The sequence below is a fragment of the Peromyscus eremicus genome, chromosome 6 (assembly GCF_949786415.1).
Source record: "Peromyscus eremicus chromosome 6, PerEre_H2_v1, whole genome shotgun sequence".
In the NCBI taxonomy this organism is placed as follows: domain Eukaryota; kingdom Metazoa; phylum Chordata; class Mammalia; order Rodentia; family Cricetidae; genus Peromyscus; species Peromyscus eremicus.
This window is the reverse complement of record NC_081421.1, coordinates 12,588,466-12,608,992: the sequence shown is the minus strand read 5'-3', so window position 1 is coordinate 12,608,992 and position 20,527 is coordinate 12,588,466. Positions and strand designations below refer to the sequence as shown.

The 20,527-nt window shown below is 41.4% G+C and overlaps 1 protein-coding gene and 1 long non-coding RNA gene across 2 annotated transcripts in view; one reads left to right on the top strand and one right to left on the bottom strand.

The window, feature by feature from the left end:
* Positions 1–19,206, top strand: part of Larp1b (La ribonucleoprotein 1B) — a 97,003-nt gene extending 77,797 nt beyond the window's left edge. Inside the window, 7 exon segments of the mRNA XM_059265172.1 lie at positions 2,579–2,790; positions 3,211–3,317; positions 13,065–13,225; positions 13,623–13,767; positions 14,761–14,870; positions 15,844–15,971; positions 18,029–19,206. Of these exon segments, the coding sequence (XP_059121155.1) occupies positions 2,579–2,790; positions 3,211–3,317; positions 13,065–13,225; positions 13,623–13,767; positions 14,761–14,870; positions 15,844–15,971; positions 18,029–18,187 (1,022 nt within the window). The 3' untranslated portion in view covers positions 18,188–19,206.
* Positions 2,198–3,018, bottom strand: LOC131912897 (uncharacterized). The gene is made up of 2 exons (XR_009379737.1): positions 2,905–3,018; positions 2,198–2,392 (listed from the first exon to the last, which is right to left on the bottom strand). It is a non-coding gene; the product is annotated as an uncharacterized LOC131912897 (long non-coding RNA).
* Positions 19,207–20,527: the final 1,321 nt, after the last annotated feature.

Here is a 20,527-nt window from a genome sequence, read left to right as displayed (position 1 = left end):
ACTGAGTCTTAACGTTTCATTGTGTGCTCATAGAGTTCATAGCCTGCTTCCCTGTGACTTACTCCAGCCATTGTTTCGCTGTCATATTGCTGATGATTGATGGGGTTCCTAAAGTTTGCTCCTGTCCTTTGATCTTTGTTGTTATCATTTAACTACATTCTCATTTCCTCTTGTATATGTTTCTAATAATTTAGTATTATTGGGTTCTAGGCTCAGGATTTCCAAGGCTTATGTTACACAGTATACTTCAGTCATTATTTCCTTGGCAAACCCAGCTGATCAGTGCAAATCACTCAGAGGTCATAACCCAGTGCTAGGGAGCTTATTTGTTCCAGAAAGTTGTTGATTCTAGAAGTTTGGTATTTCTTTCATCTTAGTGCTTGATTTGACATTGTTCTAGTATATGCTTATTTTTATTTTCAAGACTGTGTGATATTTTGGCAGAAGTAAATAGCATAAACACAACTGAATGAAGTTTAATATTCCTTCTCACTGGTACTCAGTGAGACTGTGGCTGCTGTTTTCAGGGGCCTTATGAGATGATAAATAAGAGTAAATGTTAATGGGCTAAATTGAAACTATGATTCAACTTTCTAATGATATGATAGAATATTTGAGAAACATATAAGAAGGAGAATTTTATTTTGGCTTAGAGTTTTAAGAATTCAGTCCATGGTCACTTGGCTGTGTTTCCTTTGGACCTGTGGTGGGAGCTTGTGAGCAAACAGGCCTTTCCACCTCATGGTGAGTGGGAGGCACAAAGAGAAAGGGGATGGACAAAGGCATGCCTCTATGTGACCTGACTCTCCTCTAAGCTTTACTGCATTAGTAGTTTGCACCGTTTCCAACAGCGCCAATCTGAGTATGAAGCTGTTCAGACTTGAGCTTCTGTGAGGTATTCCAGATCCAAGCTATAGCAGAAGCAACAACCGGATAAAGTGCAGAGGGGCAGTGTCTCAGACAAGAGACAGAGCCAACTGGTTGTACCCAGATGAAGAACAGAACTTGCAGAGAGAAGGAAAAACTATGCATCAAGGAAGCAGGACGGCTGTTTGGGAAACCATAATTGAAGTGGAGAATGGGAATAGGTGGAGCAAATCAGGAGAGAGAGGCTTTTGGACTGTGTGGTTCTGAGTGGAGGTTAGTCTCCTGGGTTCTTCAGAGCAACTGGTGAACAAGAGAGGAATCTTAGGAAGAGTGGCATATGGGTAAGTTCAGTTTTGACTTGACAGCCTTACAGAGTATATGCAGATAGCAAGTACTTGATATTATTTGTGGAATGAAAGAAGAAACAGATGTGAATCACAAGAAACACAAAAATAGAGCCTGCATGTTGGCCACTGGTTCTTGGTCCATCTCTGGCTCACTTGTCTTACCATAAGATTTTCATGAAAAAAAAATCAACAAGGCAAATAGCTCAATAGAAAAACAGCCAAAGGATAGTGAGTGATAAGCTTACAGAAGGGGAATTCTGGAAGGTTAAGTAGGTCTGTGCTAACATGCTCAAGGTCACTCTAACTACTCAGGAAGTGTAAATAGCATTCAGATCCTGTGATGTGAAAGTTCCTAAGTCTGAAGAAAAACCTCTATGAAGGTCACATAGAGGCATGCCTTTGTCCATCCCCTTTCTCTTTGTGCCTCCCACTCACCATGAGGTGGAAAGGCCTGTTTGCTCACAAGCTCCCACCACAGGTTCAAAGGCAACACAGCCAAGTGACCATGGACTGAATTCTTAAAACTCTAAGCCAAAATAAAATTCTCCTTCTTATATGTTTCTCAAATATTCTATCATATCATTAGAAAGTTGAATCATAGTTTCAATTTAGCCCATTAACATTTACTTTTGGTTTTGACTTGGCTGTGAAATTGGCCGAAGTCTGATGTGCTGCTTGCCGGTGAGTGTCAGCTGGTGAGCCACTGCAGAGTGGGGAGGTGGTCGCCTTGAGAAAGTAGAAGACCTGCTGCGATGGCATTTCCATTTGTATAAACCCCGGAGAAAGGTACACCAGTACAAGAGACGTGTTCAATTTAGAGAATGAAACAAAGATTGATGTCCTATGTATAGAGTCAATTAGGGAAAATATTATTGTATGTATGGAGTAACATTAAAATACCGAGTTTTAGAGCTTGGATATCTCTGAGGTGAGGGGTAAGCAAGAAGGAAATTGAATTCTAAATGACAACAGGGATGTAAGCCTTCCTTTAAAAGTTGTATTAGTTATGTGTTTGTGCACGTGTGTGGGTGCACAGTCCCCACAATTTATGCACAGTGGTGAGAGGACAGCTTGCAGTCATCTGTCCTCTGCCTGCACCATATGAGTTCTGCAGCAGGACGCAGGTCATCAGCCTTGGTAGAAGGTACATTGACCCTGCGAACCATCTTGCCTTCTCGCTAGAAAACAGAACGGAATGTTGTAAAACTAGGTAACAGTTACCAAGTATTTTTTTTAATTCTTTTTAAGATATTTGAAATGTTTCAATGAAAAACTGTTGTGCCTAGACAATTTCAGATTTGTCTTTACTCTCAAAGTAAAGTCTTTACCTAGCATCTAAAGTAATTTCAAGAGCTACTTTGCAGATTTGATTGATAAATGAGCTTAGAAGCTGTTAGATCTTTCAGAAATGACTTCAGCAACAAAGGCTCACACAGTGCCCTCTGCAGTTCCATCATCTCTCAGGATTCATCCTGCGTGCACTCCTCAAGCACATCGAATGACTCGGTCACAAGATCCTAACAAAACACTGAGATTTTATCCTGTGGTCAAAGAACCAAGTGCCATCGATGTAAAGGTACAAAGGACCGGGATATGAGGCCTGCATTGTATGTCCTCTAACAGTGCAAGAGAAGGCTTCTTAATGTGTGCATTTCTAAATTGTAACAATTCACTTTAAAATAGTATTTACCGCAGTGATGTTTTCTCAGGCTGAGAAGCACCTTCTTTTACAGAGTCATGTGATAAAAAACAATGAGCATGTAGTGGATTATTCTGTGTTGATTTCCTTTAGCCTTGTACTCAAACCAAGTCAGGGTCCTTGTTGTTAAGCTTTTTAACTTGTGTGTAAGGTGTTTGGGTTTTGTGACTTCATGTGATTTCACAATGTGCCATCTGCAGTAGGAAAATGTGTGAGTTAGTTTGCAGTCAGAGGGTTTCATTTTCTTGTGAAGTTCATACTACCAAAAGAAATTGCAATGTTTGACTTTTTCTTTAGAGTCCACGAAAGAGGAAGACGAGTCACAGCACAAACCCCCCTCTAGAGTGTCACGTTGGGTGGGTGATGGATTCCAGGGACCATGGGCCAAGACCACCCTCTGTCAGGTACCTGCTTGTTAGCCACTGTCTTGTGCTCTCATTTCAAGTTTTCAGAAAAGGGTACTAAGTTGCTGTTTGGAAGGATTTGAAAATTAATATATAGAAAATTATACAACAATGAGCAATCACAAAGGGGGGAGGAAGCACAGCTCTGAAGGGAGCACTTGGAGGAGAGACTTCAAGATGGTTCTCCAAGGGGTGCACAGAGAAGACTCCAGTGGTACAGAGCATGCTTTCCATTTTAGTTCTTTCTTGTGAATGGGAATCATTATATTTGGAAATGGTGTGAGTGTTGGAAAGTTTCTTTACAAGGAGCCTAGATTCTTCATAATATTTAGAAGGTTTCTGAGAGGTGCTAAGAATTTTGTATTAAACGGTCTACTCAAACTACATTAAGAATATAGAAACAAGCCGGGCGGTGGTGGCACACGCCTTTAATCCCAGCACTCAGGAGGCAGAGCCAGGTGGATCTCTGTGAGTTTGAGGCCAGCCTGGACTACCAAGTAAGTTCCAGGAAAGGCGCAAAACTACACAGAGAAACCCTGTCTCGAAAAACAAAACAAAACAAAACAAAAAAGAATATAGAAACAGATCTGGGTGGTAGTGGGCCATGCCTTTAATCCCAGCACTTGGGAGGCAGAGGAAGGCAGATTTCTGTGAGTTCAAGGCTAGCCTGGTCTAAAAAATGCATTCCAGGACAGCCAGGGCTGTTATACAGAGAAACCCTATCTCGAAAAGCCAATGTATATGTGCATATATATGTATTATACATATATACATAAACACATACACAGAATAGAAACAAAATATTTTGGATTTTATTTTCCTCTTGGGAAGGAACAATTTAGATAATCTATTAGCAGGATGTATTTTTTTCTTTTAGCTTTAGCTTTAAAAAGACCATTATTTACCTCAAAAATAGGTGAAAATATAAATCATTACTGTGCTGTTTATTTAAAACCTATTCATGGGCCCCTGAGATGGCTCACTGGTAAAGGTACCTGTGATGAAGTCTGACAACTGGAGTTTGGCCCCCAGAACTCATGTGGTGGGAGGACAACCAATCCCTCATCATCTGTCCTCTAGTATCATGGCATGTGTATAGATGTGCCTGCACACACAATAAATACAAAACAAAGCCTATTTCCTGTTTGTAGTAGATATTTTCAGAATTACTGTCTGATCATTTTTTGTTTCACATTAAATTCTGCTGAGCCATTTGGCGGGACCCAAAATAGATTAATTTTATGAAAACAAATGCTAGAGAGTTCATCCTAAATTCACAATCTTTAAACTTATTTTATCAATACCTATGCAGAGTGCTTTTACACTGCTCTCATTAAATGCATTGTCCTTAACAGATAAAATGTGTGTGTGTTGTTCCATAAACTGTTTTAACCCATGAGTGGGTTGGTTTTTTGTTTGTTTATTTGTTTTTCTGTTTGGTTTGGTGTGTGTTTGTTGCTTTGTTTTAGCAGGTTTAGAGATCAGTAGGGAATGGTCAGTGACAGTTTAGGTAGAATGTGGTTTTTTGTTTTGTTTTGTTTTGTTTTGTTTTTTCCCCATTTTTTGAAACAAGGTTTCTCTGTGTATCCCTGGCTGTCCTGGAACTCATTTTGTAGGCCAGGCTGGCCTTGAACTCACAGAGATCTACCTGCCTCTGCCTCTGAGTGCTGGGATTAAAGGGGTGTGTTGCCAGGTTCCTATGAGTTCCTAAGAGTCATATTTTATCATGTTATATTTTTCTTGCTAATAATTGACATTCATAACTTGTCTATTCCCTGTCCTACCCTACAACTTGCCACAAATATGGATGGTGATGATGAATTTAAAGTCTATACATACAGGTCACTACCATGTTGTGTCCCCACTAGATACACTTCCTTTTGTCCTGGGCAGTACCTCCTGTTGAAAGCCGCCTTGTCAGTAGCTAATGTAGCTACGAGGGTTTTCTTTCGTATTTGGGCTGTTTTGCTGTGTTTTTTGAAACAGTGTCACTTTATGTAGTCAAGATTCTTGTTTTGTTTTTGTGTGTCACTATGTGATTCGGGCTATCCTCAGACCTCAGCCTCCATGTGTGAGATTACAGTTATGAATCACCAAACCTGACTCTGTCAGATTGTCCATGGTATTTACAGTCAAACACACATTTGTATGCACACTATTTATCCTGTTATAGTCCTCTGATAGTCTTAGTACTAGTTTGTTATATTCAGTTAGGAAAAATTTCTACTGTCTTCAGTACTGTTTAAAATTGTTTTTTGTTTATATGTATATGTGTCTGAGTGAGTTTCTGTGTGCCATGTATGTTCATGAGCCCCTGTAGACCAGCAGATGGCTCGGTTCGCCTGGAACAGGTAGTTGTGAGCCACCATGTGAGTACTGGGAACTGCACCTGAACAGTAAATGATGTTAATCTCTGAGCTGTCTCTTCAGACCCTCTTCCTCTGGTTGCTTTTATTTTAGATTCGCAATACACACACGTCATAACATGTTATGTCTCAGTGCTCTTGGATCTCTGATGTTTAACTTCCCTACTCTTTCTCACTTTCAATACTTTTGACCTGTATTTAAACATACATACTATTTTCTCCTCAGCAAGTTCTCTGTTTATATGTGTTGCTTACCTTATACATTGGGTGGTGTGTGTGTGTGTGTGTGTGTGTGTGTGTGTGTGTGTGTGTGTGTGTGAGAGAGAGAGAGAGAGAGAGAGAGAGAGAGAGAGAGAGGAGAGAGAGAAACTGAGTCTTATTATGTAGCCTAGACTGGCCTAAAGCTCACTATGTACACCTGGCTGGCCTCAACCTCAGATCACGCTATACAGTCTCCCAAGTGCTGAGATTAAAGGTGTGTGTTCCCACCTGGCAACAGACCTTCAATATTTAATGACAGACAATCATTTTAAAGTCCATTTCATGATGGTGTCAGTGGTGACCCTGAGCTTGGCTCTGGCTCGAGCTATTGCATTACCATTAGGTCTTTAACTTTGACTGCACACAAAATAGTTCCTGCTGACTTTTGTTTTGCTTTTGGTATCCATCTTGCAACGTTTCATACTATGTAAACTCAATTTTCTTTACTGGTTTTTTTTTTTTTTAAAGACAAGGTCTTATGTAACTCAGGCTGGCCTCAAATTCAATATGTAGCTGAGAATGATTGACCTTGAGCTTCTGACTTCATGCCCCTACTTCCTGTGTGCTGGGATTGCAGGGGTGTTCAAGGGACTGAACCCAGGCCTGTGCACTCATGCTAGGAAAGCACTGTCAACTGAGTTCCAGTACCAGCCCCTTGCACCGTTCTATTTGCTCCCGCCCCCTCCTTGCTGAAGTGGTGAGTGAATATGATCAAAATACATTGTATGGAATTCTCAAAGTGTTAATGAAAATCTGTATTTTTAACTAGAAAAAGAAGACCCAGCTAAATCCAAAGAGAAAAAGAAACAATAGTAGAGTAGAGCAAAGAGTGGCAACAGAATATAAAGCAACAGAAAACCGAGCACTGAACTCTTTAACAAGATCAACAAAACTAACAAAGCTCTACACTGACCAGATAAAAGTAGAAATATCCAAAATAAAAATGAGCACATTAGGGGCTCGGAAGATGGATTAGTGGGTAAAAACACTTGCCTCACATGCATGAGGACCTGCATTTGAATCCCCAGCACCCCCATGCAAAGCTGGGCATGGCTGCATTTCTGTAACCCCAGCACTGTCTCTGAGGGAGACAGACACACCAGAGCTTGCTGGCAGCCAGCCTAGCTCCAGGGTCAGTGAGAGACCTTGTTTCTAGGGAATAAGGAGAGAGTGACAAAGCAGGACATCTGATGTCCTCCTGGCTTTCACTCACCCCCACTAAAAAGGAAATGACCACACTGCTGTCAATCTTTCAGAGGTTACACAGGAGAGAGCACTGAGCACAGCTCTATATCCACAAAAAATAAGAATGAAAGGGAAAAGGTTGATCTGAGCCCACAGTTTTGGACGTTCCACAGCCTGTGTTTGGGTGCACCTGTGCTCTAGGCCTGTGCTATGGACCTGTGCTGGACCTGTGCACTGGGTTTGTGCTGGACCTATGCTGGACCTGTGCTGTGGGCCTGTGCTGTGGACCTGTGCTAGACCTGTGCTGTGGACCTGTGCTGGACCTGTGCTAGACCTGTGCTGTGGACCTGTGCTGTGGGCCTGTGCTGTGGGCCTGTGCTGGACCTGTGCTATGGACCTGTGCTGGACCTGTGGTAGGCACAGGCAGCAAGCACATCATGGCAGGGGTGCATGACAGAGCAAAGCTACTTTCCCCATGGCCATGAAGCAAAAGAGAGAAAAGAGGAGGCCAGGGTCCCATCATCCCCTTTATAGGTTTCTGACCTAAAGACTCACCATTTAATTCTACCTCTAAAAGGTTCCACTACCTCCCCAAAGTGCCACACTGGTGATCAAGCCTTGAGTGGAGAAATTACAGTATCATGTATCTGATGAAGAATTTAAGTCCAGGACATCTAAAGACTTCTTTTAACTCAACAACAAGTACAATAAAATTAAAAATAAAATAAACCAATTTACAGGCTGAGGGGCTGGAGAGATGGCTCAGTGGTTGAATGTATACTATTTTTACAGAGGTCACAAGTTCAGTTCCCAGCATTCTGATGAGTGACTTACAACTGTAGCCGAAATTTTCTCCAGCTCCACCCGGCCCTGCTGTTTCTCTTCCACTTATAAAATAATTTATTCAGAGGCTTAATATTAATTACCAATTGTATGGCCTGTGGCAGGCTTCTTGCTAGCTAGCTCTTGTAACTTAACCCATTTCTATTAATCTGTAAGTTGCCACGTGACTGTGGCATTACCGGTCTGCTGGCATCTTGCTGTTCCTTCAGAGGCAGCTGGCATCTGCCTACCTCTCCTTTCTTCTCTCCATATATCTGCTTGGATTTTCCACCTGCCTCTAAGCTGCCTTGCCATAGGCCAATGCAGCTTTATTTATCAACCAGTCAGAGCAACACATTCTCACAGTATACAGAAAGACATCCCACAGCACACAACTGCTTATAACTCCAGCTCCAGAGGAGCTAATATTCTCTTCTGAACTCCAGTCACCTGCATTTCCACATGCCCACACATGGACACACACAATTAAATGAAAACACATCTTTAATGAAAAAATAGATTGATTTTAGAGTGTGTGAAAAACTTAAATGTACATTTCTCTAGAGAAGATAAGGTATACATGTGGCAACTCAGCACATGAAAAGAATTGTGACATAGTCTTTGGTTAGACAAAAACTAAAAAAATAAGAAGAAACTTACAAGATACCACTAGGTCAAATAAATAGAATTGTGTACCCCAGAACCCATATATTGAAGCCCTAACCTCTCATGTGAGTGTGTTTGGTGATAGGGCCTTTAAGGGGGCAATAAATGATGGCACAGGGGTAGAATCCTGTTCTAAAATACGTATGTCCTTATAAAGGGGTTTATAAGAAGACGTAGAGACATCAGGCTTGTGCCTGAACAGAAGACAGGACATAGCAAGAAGGTGGTCACATGCAAGTCAAGAGAAGTTTCACCAGAAATCAACTCTGTTTTAGGAGATGGGAGGATACTTAGAATCAAGTCCCAAGGCCTTGTGCATGCTAGACAATTGGTGTACTATACTAGGTTCTCTTCCTACCATTGGTTCTGAGATAAGAACTCATGATGGAGCCCAGGCCAATCTGGAACATGCTGTGTGGAGCATGCTGGCCTCAAATGTGTGACCTGTTTGCCCACTGCCTCCTGCATTCTGAGATTACAGGTGTATGCCACCACTCAGAGGGTCCTAGTTTACTTCTCTGTTGTGATAAAACATTGACCAAGACTAACTTGGCAGAGAGAGGATAATCATCACTTAGTGACGTCAGGACAGCATTTCAAGGCAGGAACTGAAACAGATCCAGAAAGGATTGCTGCTTACTGGCTTGCTTTCAAATACCCCAGGGCCTGGGGGCTCCTGCCCCACAAAGTTACCTATAGGCCCTGATGGAAGTAATTCGTCAATTGAGGTTCCCTCTTCCCAGGATACTCTAGTTTGGGTCAAGTTGACAGAAAAGAACCAGAACACCTTTTCTACTGGCCATCTTGTTTTAGGGCTTCTAGAAGCCTTTAGAATTTAAGGGAATACATTTCTGTTGTTTAAGCCAACCTAAGTCTGTTCTGTCTTGTTATGTAGCCCAAGATGATTATAGAAGTATAAAAACTTTCTGAAAATGTTTGTGAGGATGCACACAAATTGGAATCTTCTTGTATTGCTAGTGGAACATAAAATGCTGAAGCCTCTGTTGAAGAGTTCAACATTTTCTCAAAATGTCAAGATGTAGAATTACTGTATGGCCTAGACATACTACTCCTAGAGTCTACCCAGAGGGATTCTGTATGTATATAAGTTCTAGCTGGTTTTGTGTGTCAACATGACACAAGCTAAAGGCATCAGAGGACAAGACTTAGTTAAGGAAATGTCTAGATGAGATCCAGCTGTAAGGCATTTTCTCATTTAGTGATCAATGGGCCCAGCCCGTGGTGGGTGGTGCCATCCCTGGCCTGGTGGTCCTGGGTTCTATAAGAAGGTGGGCTGGGCAAGCCATGGGAAGCAAGCCAGTAAGCAGCACCCTTTCGCGGTCTATGCATCAGCTCCTGCCCTGTTTGAGTTCCTGTTCTGACTTCTTTCAGTGATGAACAGCAATGCTGAAATGTAAACCAAATTAACCCTTTCCTTTCCACCTTGCTTTTGGGTAATGGTGTTTCGTCCCAGCAATAGAAACTCTAAGACAATGTACATGCCTATGTATATTTGGGTAAACATGTGTACATGTTTGTGTGAAACGCAGGACTTCATAAGTGTGTTCTATTCATGTCGAGGTTAGGACAGCCTTAGTTGTTTCTCAGGCATTGTCTACCTTTTTGTGAGACAGTGTCTCTGACTAGCCTTGAACTTGAACTCTGGGATGGCTCCCTTGTGGGCCCCAGAGATATACCTTCATCCATCTCTCCCAACACTGGGATTACAAACATGTGCTACTGCTTGATTTTTTTTAAAAATGCGCTTCTGGGTATTGAATTCAGGCTGTCATGCTTCTAAGCAAGCACCTTGCCAAAAAGCTTTCTGCTCAGCCCTATCTGAAGTTGTAAAAACATTTGTAGGCCCATGTTGATAGCAGCAATATTCACTGCCAAAAGTTAGAAACTCAAATATCCATCAACATGACTAAATAAACACAATGTCATGTCAGAACAGCAGAGTATAGACGTTATTCAGCTATCAAAGAATGGGATTGCTTTATTATTTATTATTGCTTGGTTCAAACCCAGCAACTTGGATGTGCTAGACAAGCACTCTGCCACTGGTCCACACTCCTGGACTCTGAAATTTGATCCTTGCTACAAGGATGGACTTTGAAAACAAAGTAAAAAGTGCTTACTGAGATGACCTGGATACAGAGGGATAAATTGTATCATCATACTGGCATAAAGCAGGTAAAACAGATTCAGAGATGGAAGGAGAATGAGGTCATTTTGTGGGTGAGAGGCAGAGTAGACGTTCCCAGTTAATAGGTAAGTGTTGGACGTGCTAAGAGTCTGGGGTGTGGATGGTGGTGTTGACTGCATACCATTGTATATACAGTGCCAGTGAATGATATGCTTACACATAGTGTTTAACATGATAATTTACGTCACACATATCTTAACATAAGCACACAAAAAGGCCATTATTTTATTAGAAAGGTCTTTAGGTACCAGTAGGAAAAATCTTTTTGTTGTTTTTTGTTTTGTTTTGTTTTTTTGAGACAGAGTTTCTCTGTGAAACAGCTCTGGCTATTCTGGAGCTCACTATGTAGACCAGGCTGGCCTCAAACTCACAGAGACCTGCCTCTACCTCCCAAATTCTGGGATTAAAGGCATGCACCACACTAAAAGTCTTTTTAGGTATTAGCTTCTGACAAATACAAAATTTGTAAAATCTCATTTTTGCTTGAAAACTCAAGTTTTATCATTGAAAATACTCAGTAATTTTTCTTGATGTTAAAGACCCAGTCAAGGCAACATCTCACAAATAATGAGCCTGGAGAATGTAATCATTGGTCTCTCTAATTCAGACAGTGCTGTAGTAGGTAAGATAGTTCAAGAATAAAGATTTTTTTAAAAACAGTACTTACTCCATGTGAAAGCCTCCTGTTTTACCTCACAGCTTAATCACGTGAGTACTTCAGCACAAGACATCTGATCTTTAGTAGACCATGGAAGCATTGTGTTTTTGTCACATATCTTTAAATTGTGGTAAACACACACACACACGCCCCAGAAATTTTAACTATGCATGTGTGTAGGTATGTGCCCCCAGGCATGCAGGTGTACAAGGCAGAGGTTAATATTGTCTGTCACACCCCACCTTTCCTGTTTGAGATGTCTTCAACGGAACCTGGAGCTCTCCATTTGGGCCACATTGTCTGGTCAGTGAGCAGCCAGGATTTGTTGGGTTTGTAGATTATGCACGTCTCTTCCTGCCTTCTCTCCATTTCCATCCTGCTTTAAGTGTGCAGTTGAAGGTTTTCAGAACATCTCCACCATACAAATCTGAGGCTTCCATGTTTCTGTCACTCTGTAGCTGTGATGTCATAAAGTTACTTTTTCCACTTCATTCAAAAGTGAAGCTACTTTTGTTTCTCATTGCAAGCACATAGTAGGGAAGAATACAGTTAGTAATAAACCTTGACCACAGCCCCAGCTTATGTCAACACACCATTACTTTCGTCCTGTAGGGTGGACTCCAACACTAGAAAGAGCCAAGAGTGTCTTAGTGTTGTATGGAAACAGTCTGGGTTTGCTGGCTTTGGGAAGGTTCTCCTGTACCCTCCAGGGCCAGCCTGCACTTTGAGAACTGCTCATGTGGACTGCTGTCTTAGGAGGATCTTGGTGACAACGTAGAGGAAGAACAGTGAACCCAGGGGAAGAAAAGACCTAAATTCGAATAGCGGGTTCATAAGAAAGAAAGGCCAAGGTGGTAGGGACTTCTGAGGGGACTAATTTAGACACCTGCAGGTATGACTTTGAGAAGGTGAGATTATTAGTTTCTCCCTGTCAGGTTTTATCTTTCATTCCATCCTTCATTTTAATCTAGTTAAGTTGAGGTTTTCTCTGGTACTATAGCGTTGACAACAACAACAACAACAAACTAATCTCAAATAAATTAACAATCTGGAAGAGTAAATGTGCTGTTCAATTTTCTTTTTAGAGTTTTAGTGAATTTGTGACATTGTTCTGAGTGATGCTATATTGGACCTGTATAGCATATCTTCTGTTGATGTATGTATCAATAGTTAAGGATGGTTTTACACTGCTCAGGCAGGTAGTAACGAAATAAGATGCACACACTGCTTTATGTTTTGGGAGCTTTCCTTCTTCCTTTCATGTGTGTACATGTGCACGTGTACACATATATGCACACATACCTGTGTGGGTATGTGTCCACAGACACAGAGAGGATGAAAACTGATGTCAGGAATGTCCCTCAATTACTCTCCACCTTACTCATTGAGTCAAACCCAGAATCACTGATATGGCTGATATTGCTAGGCAGCTTGCTCCAGGGATCTCCTGTCTCCACCTTCTGAATCTGGAAGTGCAGGCAGCTGCCATGTTTACCCAGCATTCACCTGAGTTCTGGTGATGAGAATCCAGTCCTCTTGTTTGGGGTGAACCACTGATACTTTTTCCTCTCCTCAAGCAGCAGTTCAGCTGCTTCGCCTTCGGAAGGTGCACCACTTGCCGGAAGCTGCGGCTGCACTCCTCACTCATTCCCAAAGTTCCAGCATCCATCTCATGAACTGCTGAAGGAGAACGGCTTTACCCAACAAGTGTACCACAAGTATCGTCGCAGGTGTTTAAGTGGTAAGATGCATGCCCTTTGCCTAGCTGTGTTGAGATCATAGGGAAACTCAGTCTAAATGGCAAGTGTCTGTCCTTTGTCTAGCTGCATTGATGTTAGAGGAGATTCTAAAACTTGACTGTCACTTCATATCTTGCTAAGATAGCCTTTTATTTTATATACTTATAAATAGATACCTTTAGTTTATATTTTCCTGTGTTTTTTTTATAGCTTAAACACATAAGTAAGTGAATTTAGTACATTCTTGGTACTGTTGACAAGTATTTATAATTTGAACAGTGTGTCATAGGTTTACTGTTGGTCCTCTAGTAACTACTCATCTCCATTAAACATCTCAATTACTGTTTCAGAGTTAGTTTTTGTTTGTTTTTTTCATTTTGAGGTATTATTTCTTTCCAGAGAGAAAACGCTTGGGAATTGGACAGTCACAGGAAATGAACACCCTCTTTCGTTTCTGGTCCTTCTTCCTCAGAGACCACTTCAATAGGAAAATGTATGAGGAATTTAGACAACTTGCTTGGGAAGATGCAAAAGAGAATTACAGGTCAAACGTTTCCTAATGCTATTTCTAATATTCTTTTTTTAAAAAAGCCCACAATTTCAAGTAGTCTGATTTTGAAAATAATCACAACATAACTGGAATGAGGATTATATTTGTTTTCTGTTGCTACATAGTAAACAACCCCTAAACTCAGAGGAAAACAATCAGTCGTTAACTCCTAAGGGCAAAACTATGGGAGCCATCTAGCCAGGTAGCTTCAACCCAAGGTTCCTCATAGGACTTCACTCAGGATAGTTCTGGGGCTGGCATCCCTTTCGGGCCTTCTTGGGCTCCTTCCCTTGGCTGTTGGCCAGGGTATCATTTCCTAGCCACAAGTGGCCTCATATAGAGTATTTTCAGTGTAGCTCCTCACAGAGCAGTAACCTAAGAAAGAAGGGCAGCTTCCAAGGCAGATGCCTCAGTCCTTGTCCCAGGGTCTCTAGGTAGTTAGAAGAAGAGACAAGGAAATGCTTTTCTGATGTGTAAAGTGAGTTCACAGCCCTCTCATCAACAGCTCCGCTGTGAGTATACTTTATAACTGTCAGGGGCCAGCTAATTAAGCTTATGCCATTATAGTTGAGATCAAAACTGTGGACTTTTCCAAGATTATATTCAAGAAACGAGTACACCATTTAAACTTTGCTTTGAGAAAAATCTAAACCATTTCCAATGTCACTGAATCTTTTGACCAGTTCTTAGGAAATAACACTGCCCTGCACTGATTAGCATGTCTGTTAAAATTTGTGCACTATCCAAGAACTAACAAAGCTGAGGCACAAGGCTGGCAAGTTCAGGGTCAGCTAAAACTACACTGTGAGTTCTAGGTAGCCTTGAGTAATGAGTGAGACACTGTCTCAGAAAACAAAAACAAGAAACACACTGAACTTACCTCTCGTTGAGGTTTGTGCCATGTTTGCTTGTATAAAATATCACTGTGAAGTACCTGCAGGATTCTAGCAAAGCCACAATTTTACACCATTTTCTTCCTTTCCATAGGTATGGGTTAGAATGTCTTTTCAGGTTTTATAGTTATGGACTGGAAAAAAAATTCAGACAAGAAATTTTTAAGGATTTTCAAGAAGAAACCAAAAAAGACTACGAATCTGGTAAAAACAAACACTGTCTTTGGAAACTGTAGACTTGAACTGTCAATAACTAGAAAGGAAGCCTGACAGGATGCCTCAGTGAGAAAGGCATTGCTGTCAGACCTGTGACCCATAGTTAACAGAAGGAATCTGCTCTAACAAGCGACTTGGCCCGCACCCACTTGCACATGTGTGTGTGAGCGCACACACAAACACAGATGTAGCTTCAGTAAAGAAGAAAGAACTTGTAGAATTTATCTTCAGGATGTATAATTTAAGATCCTGCCCACTATTGCAGTTCTTGATGAGAAGGCTCCTTCTACGGGGCTTTTTGTTTGTTTGTTTGGTTGGTTGGTTGGTTGTTTTTGGTTTGGATTTTGTTTTTTTGAGACAGGGTTTCTCTGTGTAGCAGTTCTGGCTGTCCTGAAACTCGCTCTGTAGACCGGGCTGGACTCAAACTCACAGAGATCTGCCTGCCTCTGCCTCCTGAGTGCTGGGGTTAAAGGTGTGGGCCACCACACCTAGGCTGTGAGGTGCTTTTACCTTATGGAGGTATATGTCAACATTAACTTCTTGATAAACATGGCTGCTCACTAGTGTTCCTTCTCATGAGCATAATTGGGTATGCTTGGCAAGGCAAAATTATACTGTGAGGAGTGTAGGCTGTGGTCCAGATACCTAGGTTTGAGTCCCCTTCCCTTGCTCAGTAGCCATGTAACTTAGGCCAATTCCTTCACCTTGCCAGCTCCCGTGTTCCCATCCGTAATGTAGACAAGAGGAACCATCTCACCAGGCCAGTTATGTGTGGTTCAGATTATTTTGATCTGTGATAAAACTTAAATAATACCTGTTATATAGCAAATGATCAGTGAATATTAGCTGCCACCATTGCTAATTTAGTGTGTGTCTTATTGGGCTGCAGATCGTTTACTACTGATGGGATCATATGCATGATAGATTTGTTAATTCCATATAATATACTTTTGTTTTTAAGGCCATCTATATGGACTGGAAAAATTTTGGGCCTATTTGAAATATTCTCAATCTAAGACACAGTCTGTTGACCCAAAACTTCAGGAATACCTCTGTAGTTTTAAGAAGTTAGAAGACTTCCGTATTGATGTAAGTTTTAATTTCTTTCCCCTATTGTTTGTATCACCTGTATAATTTTCTAACTTAACAAATTTTTATAATGTTAATCTTAAATTTTTTGGTTTTTAATTTTGAAATTTTAACTTTCTGCTTTTGACATCAAACTTTGAAAGCAGGTACAAAAATAGATAAGAAAATTACCATTATTTTCTTCATTTAGATTTCCCAGATTTAGGGGCTGGGGAGATAGCTCAGTTGGTAAAGTACTTGTTAAGCCTGCATCAGCTATACCCGGCATCCATGTGAAAGCTGAGCACAGTGGAGTGTGCGTCTGTGACTCTGACACTGAGAAGAGGGTGCTCGAGCAATGGCCAGCCAGCCTATCCAAATCCATGAGTTCCAGGGTTAGTGAGAGACCCTGTCTCCAAAGACAGCTGGAGAGTGACAGAGGAAGATGCCCAGCATCAACTTCTGGTCTCCACATGCATGTGTACACAGACACATGCACACTTATGAACACACACCCATAGTTCCCAATGTGAACATCTTACATAATGGTACAGTAATCAGTGCATTTTAATTTGGATACGCAGCCACACTTTGATGGCTTCTAGACTAAGGAGATGCCACTAGTTTTTCTGATGTGAAACCTTTTCACTAAATTTTGTCTGATTTAGCTTTAAATTGTTTTCTGTGCTAAAGATTGAACTGAGGGCCTGGTATATGCTGAGCAAGAGTTCACCATTGAGCTGTATCCTCACCCAAACTTTTTACCCTTTCTTTCAAAGATTATTCTATTTGTGCATGTGTGTATGTATATATGGAGGCAACCCACAGAATCCAGGAGAGGGCTTTGGATTCACTGGAGCTGGAGTTACAAGAGGGTGTGATCCACCTGATGATATCACTGTTGGGAATCTCAACTGTGGTCCGCTGCCATAACTGCCAGTGCTCTTAACTCTCCAGCCCCATCTCTCTAGCCACAACTTTATATCTTTTTTTGAGGGCACGGGGGGGGGGGGGAGGAGTGCTCCAGATAGGGATTCCTCATGTAGCCCTGGCTGTCCTGGAACCAGCTCTATCAACCAGACTGGCCTTGAACTAAGAGATCCACCTGCCTCTGCCTCCTGAGTACTGGGACTAAAGGCGTGGGTCATTACTGCCTGGCAGCAACTTTCTACTTTTTAATGTGCTTTTACCCATATAATTTTTTAGAGTGTATGCTGATATGCATTTAGAGTTTCTTCATAATAAATTTAGTATAAGGGCTGAGCCTAGTGTGTGTGTGTAGTTCTGGATTAGGTAGATCCCTGGCAAATTAATGCAAGACTGTTAATTGGTAGGTACTTTAATTGCTGTGATTTCAAGTGTAAAAGAAAAAGGTTAAACCAAGAAAATAACTTGAAAGGTAGAAAGGGGGTGAGAGTGGGGCTGAAAGTAGAAAGATGTCATTCCTGCCTCAATGTAAGCCACAAATGTGGACCCTCAGTTCTAAGTACAACAGAGAGCCAAAGATGACTGTTTTAACTTGTTTTTCAGATTCAAAAATATTAGTCTAATGGTATACATACAGTTGGACCAATAATTGTATAACTGAAAAAGACTCCAATGCACTTGATTTAAATACAGAGTACCCTCCCCCATCCTGCTAGCAGTCTAAATGGGTTTGAAGATGTTTAATTTAGTATCCTCCATAATACTATCTAGTCTCTCTAGCATGGGAATCCTGGGTGAAATGTCAAACTGGCTTGAGGCTGTTTGGCTTGGCACCTACCTCCCCGTTCTGGTTCCATTCAGCTGTTAAACACTAGACACTAGAGAAGCCCAGAATAGGGAGCTCAGTGGAAAGGAAGGGGCTAGAATTGCAACACATCCAAGCGTCTTCTTGGAAAGACGGAACCCCCTCTGTGCTTATTCCCCAAATGTGAGTCAAGTTTATGTTGACTGAACAAGCTAATCCCAGTCTGCCAAGGAAATGTAAACTTAACACCGAGAGTTGCTCAAAGCACCAATATGAATCCCCTGGTTGGAAAGTCTGGCCTTAGAAGCTAAGGGGAGCAGTGAAAGTGTCTTTTCATGCTTTGCAGCCCCCTATGAGTGAGGAATTTGGAAGAAAAAGACATTCATCTACTTCTGGGGAGGAGAGTAATCACCATAGACTCGCACCTCACTCCTCCACACCACCAAGTGCTGCTCAGCCTGCATCTACCAGTGAACTGCAGGAGAAAGCCACAGGTACCCAGTGACAACTCACACCAGGACAGTGCTGCCTCGGCCCCCGTGGGTGAAGGACCAGGGAAGTAGATGATCATACAAAAGTGTGTGTCCTGGAAATCAGCATTAGCATCTTCTCATGTTTAATTGTGATAATCAGAAAACAAAAAGGAAGAAAAATGGTTGTCTATTTTTCTAGCAAGATAAATTCCACACATTTACCCTGATTCCACAAACAAGGTCTGTTTGACCTTAGGAGATCCTGTAGTAATGCTCTTTGGCCTCAGGTTTTCTTGAAGGCCATTATTTACAAGAACAAAATTCCTTTAATACATTTAAACACACCCACACAAGGAATACCTAACATTTCAGCTCATTCTTCTTACAGAAGATACACTATGTTGTATTCATCTTTTCTATAGAACTCTTAAAGAGTCAAATAGTCCCACTGTCTGTCCATATCTGAACATGTCAAAAGCAAGGAAGAATTATGTATATAAGTTTTAAGTTCAGAAATGGATATGAAAGATATATTTTTTCTTGTATATACATAGTTTGAAGGAAATTTTTTCTTTGTTTTTTATTTTTATTTTTATTTTCCAAAACAATGCACAGCAGACTGTAGTTGTCGTGAAGCCTATGGGCTTCGGATGTTGCTGATTTCACAGTGCTATGTCGATATGGAGCCTTCTGAATTGGCACAAGTTGGGTATATAGATTCAGACAGATTGACTTTTGTGATTCTACAAAACTTGCACATATGATGGAAAACAATTGGGTTCCATTGGAATATTTGTGTAAATAAATTAATTTGTTTTGAATGTGTCTGCTGTTTATATCTGCAAGTGGGTATGTCAGAGCAGTCGTATAATCATTACCTAACAGAAGCATTTTGTTGTTTCTTTTTGTTTCTTTTAATTTTGTTTATGCTCATAATTGTTTTCAAGAGTTGAAACAAATTGATTTCAAATACTTAGTGCTATTGCAACTGATATAAATAATAGTTTTATTTTGTGAAATTTAAAAAATAAATTATTTTGAATGATTTGAATTGACTTTTAAATTTTATTTATGCTATATTTACAAAGCTGTAGTATGAAATTCTACTAGCATCATCATTACTTTTTTTGGTTTTTTTTTTTCATTTTTATTAAGAAATTTTCTATTCATTTTACATATCAACCACAGATCCCCTCCCCTCCCGCCTCCCACCTCTCAGCCTTCCCCCCATCCCAATCCCCATCCCCACCTCCTCCAAGGCAAGGCTTCCTGTGGGGAGTCAGCAGAGCCTGATACACTCAGATGAGGCAGGTCCAAGCCCCTCCCTTTGGACCAAGGCTGTGTAAGGTGTCCCACCATAGGCAGTGGCCTCCAAAAAGCCAGTTCATGCACCATGGATGGATCCCGATCCCACTACCAGGGGGCCCCTTAAGCAGATCAAGCTATGTAACTGTCTCGCCTATCAATAGGGCCTACTTCAATCCCATGCAGGCTCCACAGCTATTGGTCCACAGTTAATGAAGTCCCACTAGTTTGGTTTGGTTGTCTCTATACGTTTCCTCATCATGATCTTGATGCCCCTTGCTCATAGAATACCTCATTGCTCTCTTCGACTACACTCCTGGAACTTGGCCTGGTGCTTGGCTGTGGATCTCTGCATCTGCTTCCATCAGTTACTGGGTGAAGGCTCTATGATGACAGTTAGGGTATTCACCGATCTGATTACCGGGGTAGGCTAGTTCAGGCACCCTCTCCACTATAGCTAGTAGTCTAAGGTGGCGTCATCCTTGTGGATTTCTGGGAACTTTCCTAGCACCTGGTTTCTCCTTATCCCCATGCTGTCTCTCTCTATCATGGTATCTCTTCATTGCTCTCCCACTCTGTCCCTGTTCCAGCTCAACCATCCTGTTCCCTTATGTTCTCATTCCCTATCCCCTACCCTCCATTGCCCCCCTTACCCCTAGTCTACTGATGGAGATCTCATCCATTTCCTCTTCCAAGGGTGATCCATGCATCCCTCTTAGGGTCCTCCTAGCTAGTCTCTCTGGAGTTGTGGGTCATAGTCTGATTATCCTTTGCCTTTCACTTATGAGTGAGTACATACCATGTTTGTCCTTCTGAGTCTGGGTTACCTCACTCAGGATGATATTTTCTAGTTCCATCCATTTGCCTGCAAATTTCATTATGTCATTGTATTTTTACTGCTGAGTAGTACTCTACTGTGGTGATATTTTAATTGTGCTGAAATGTGATTTTATTTGTATGTTAATAAATAAAGCTTGCCTGGAGCTCAGAGGTCATTAGCAAGCCAGGAATAGAAGTCAGGTTGTGGTAGCCCACACCCTTAATCCGATCACATGGCAGGCAGAGTC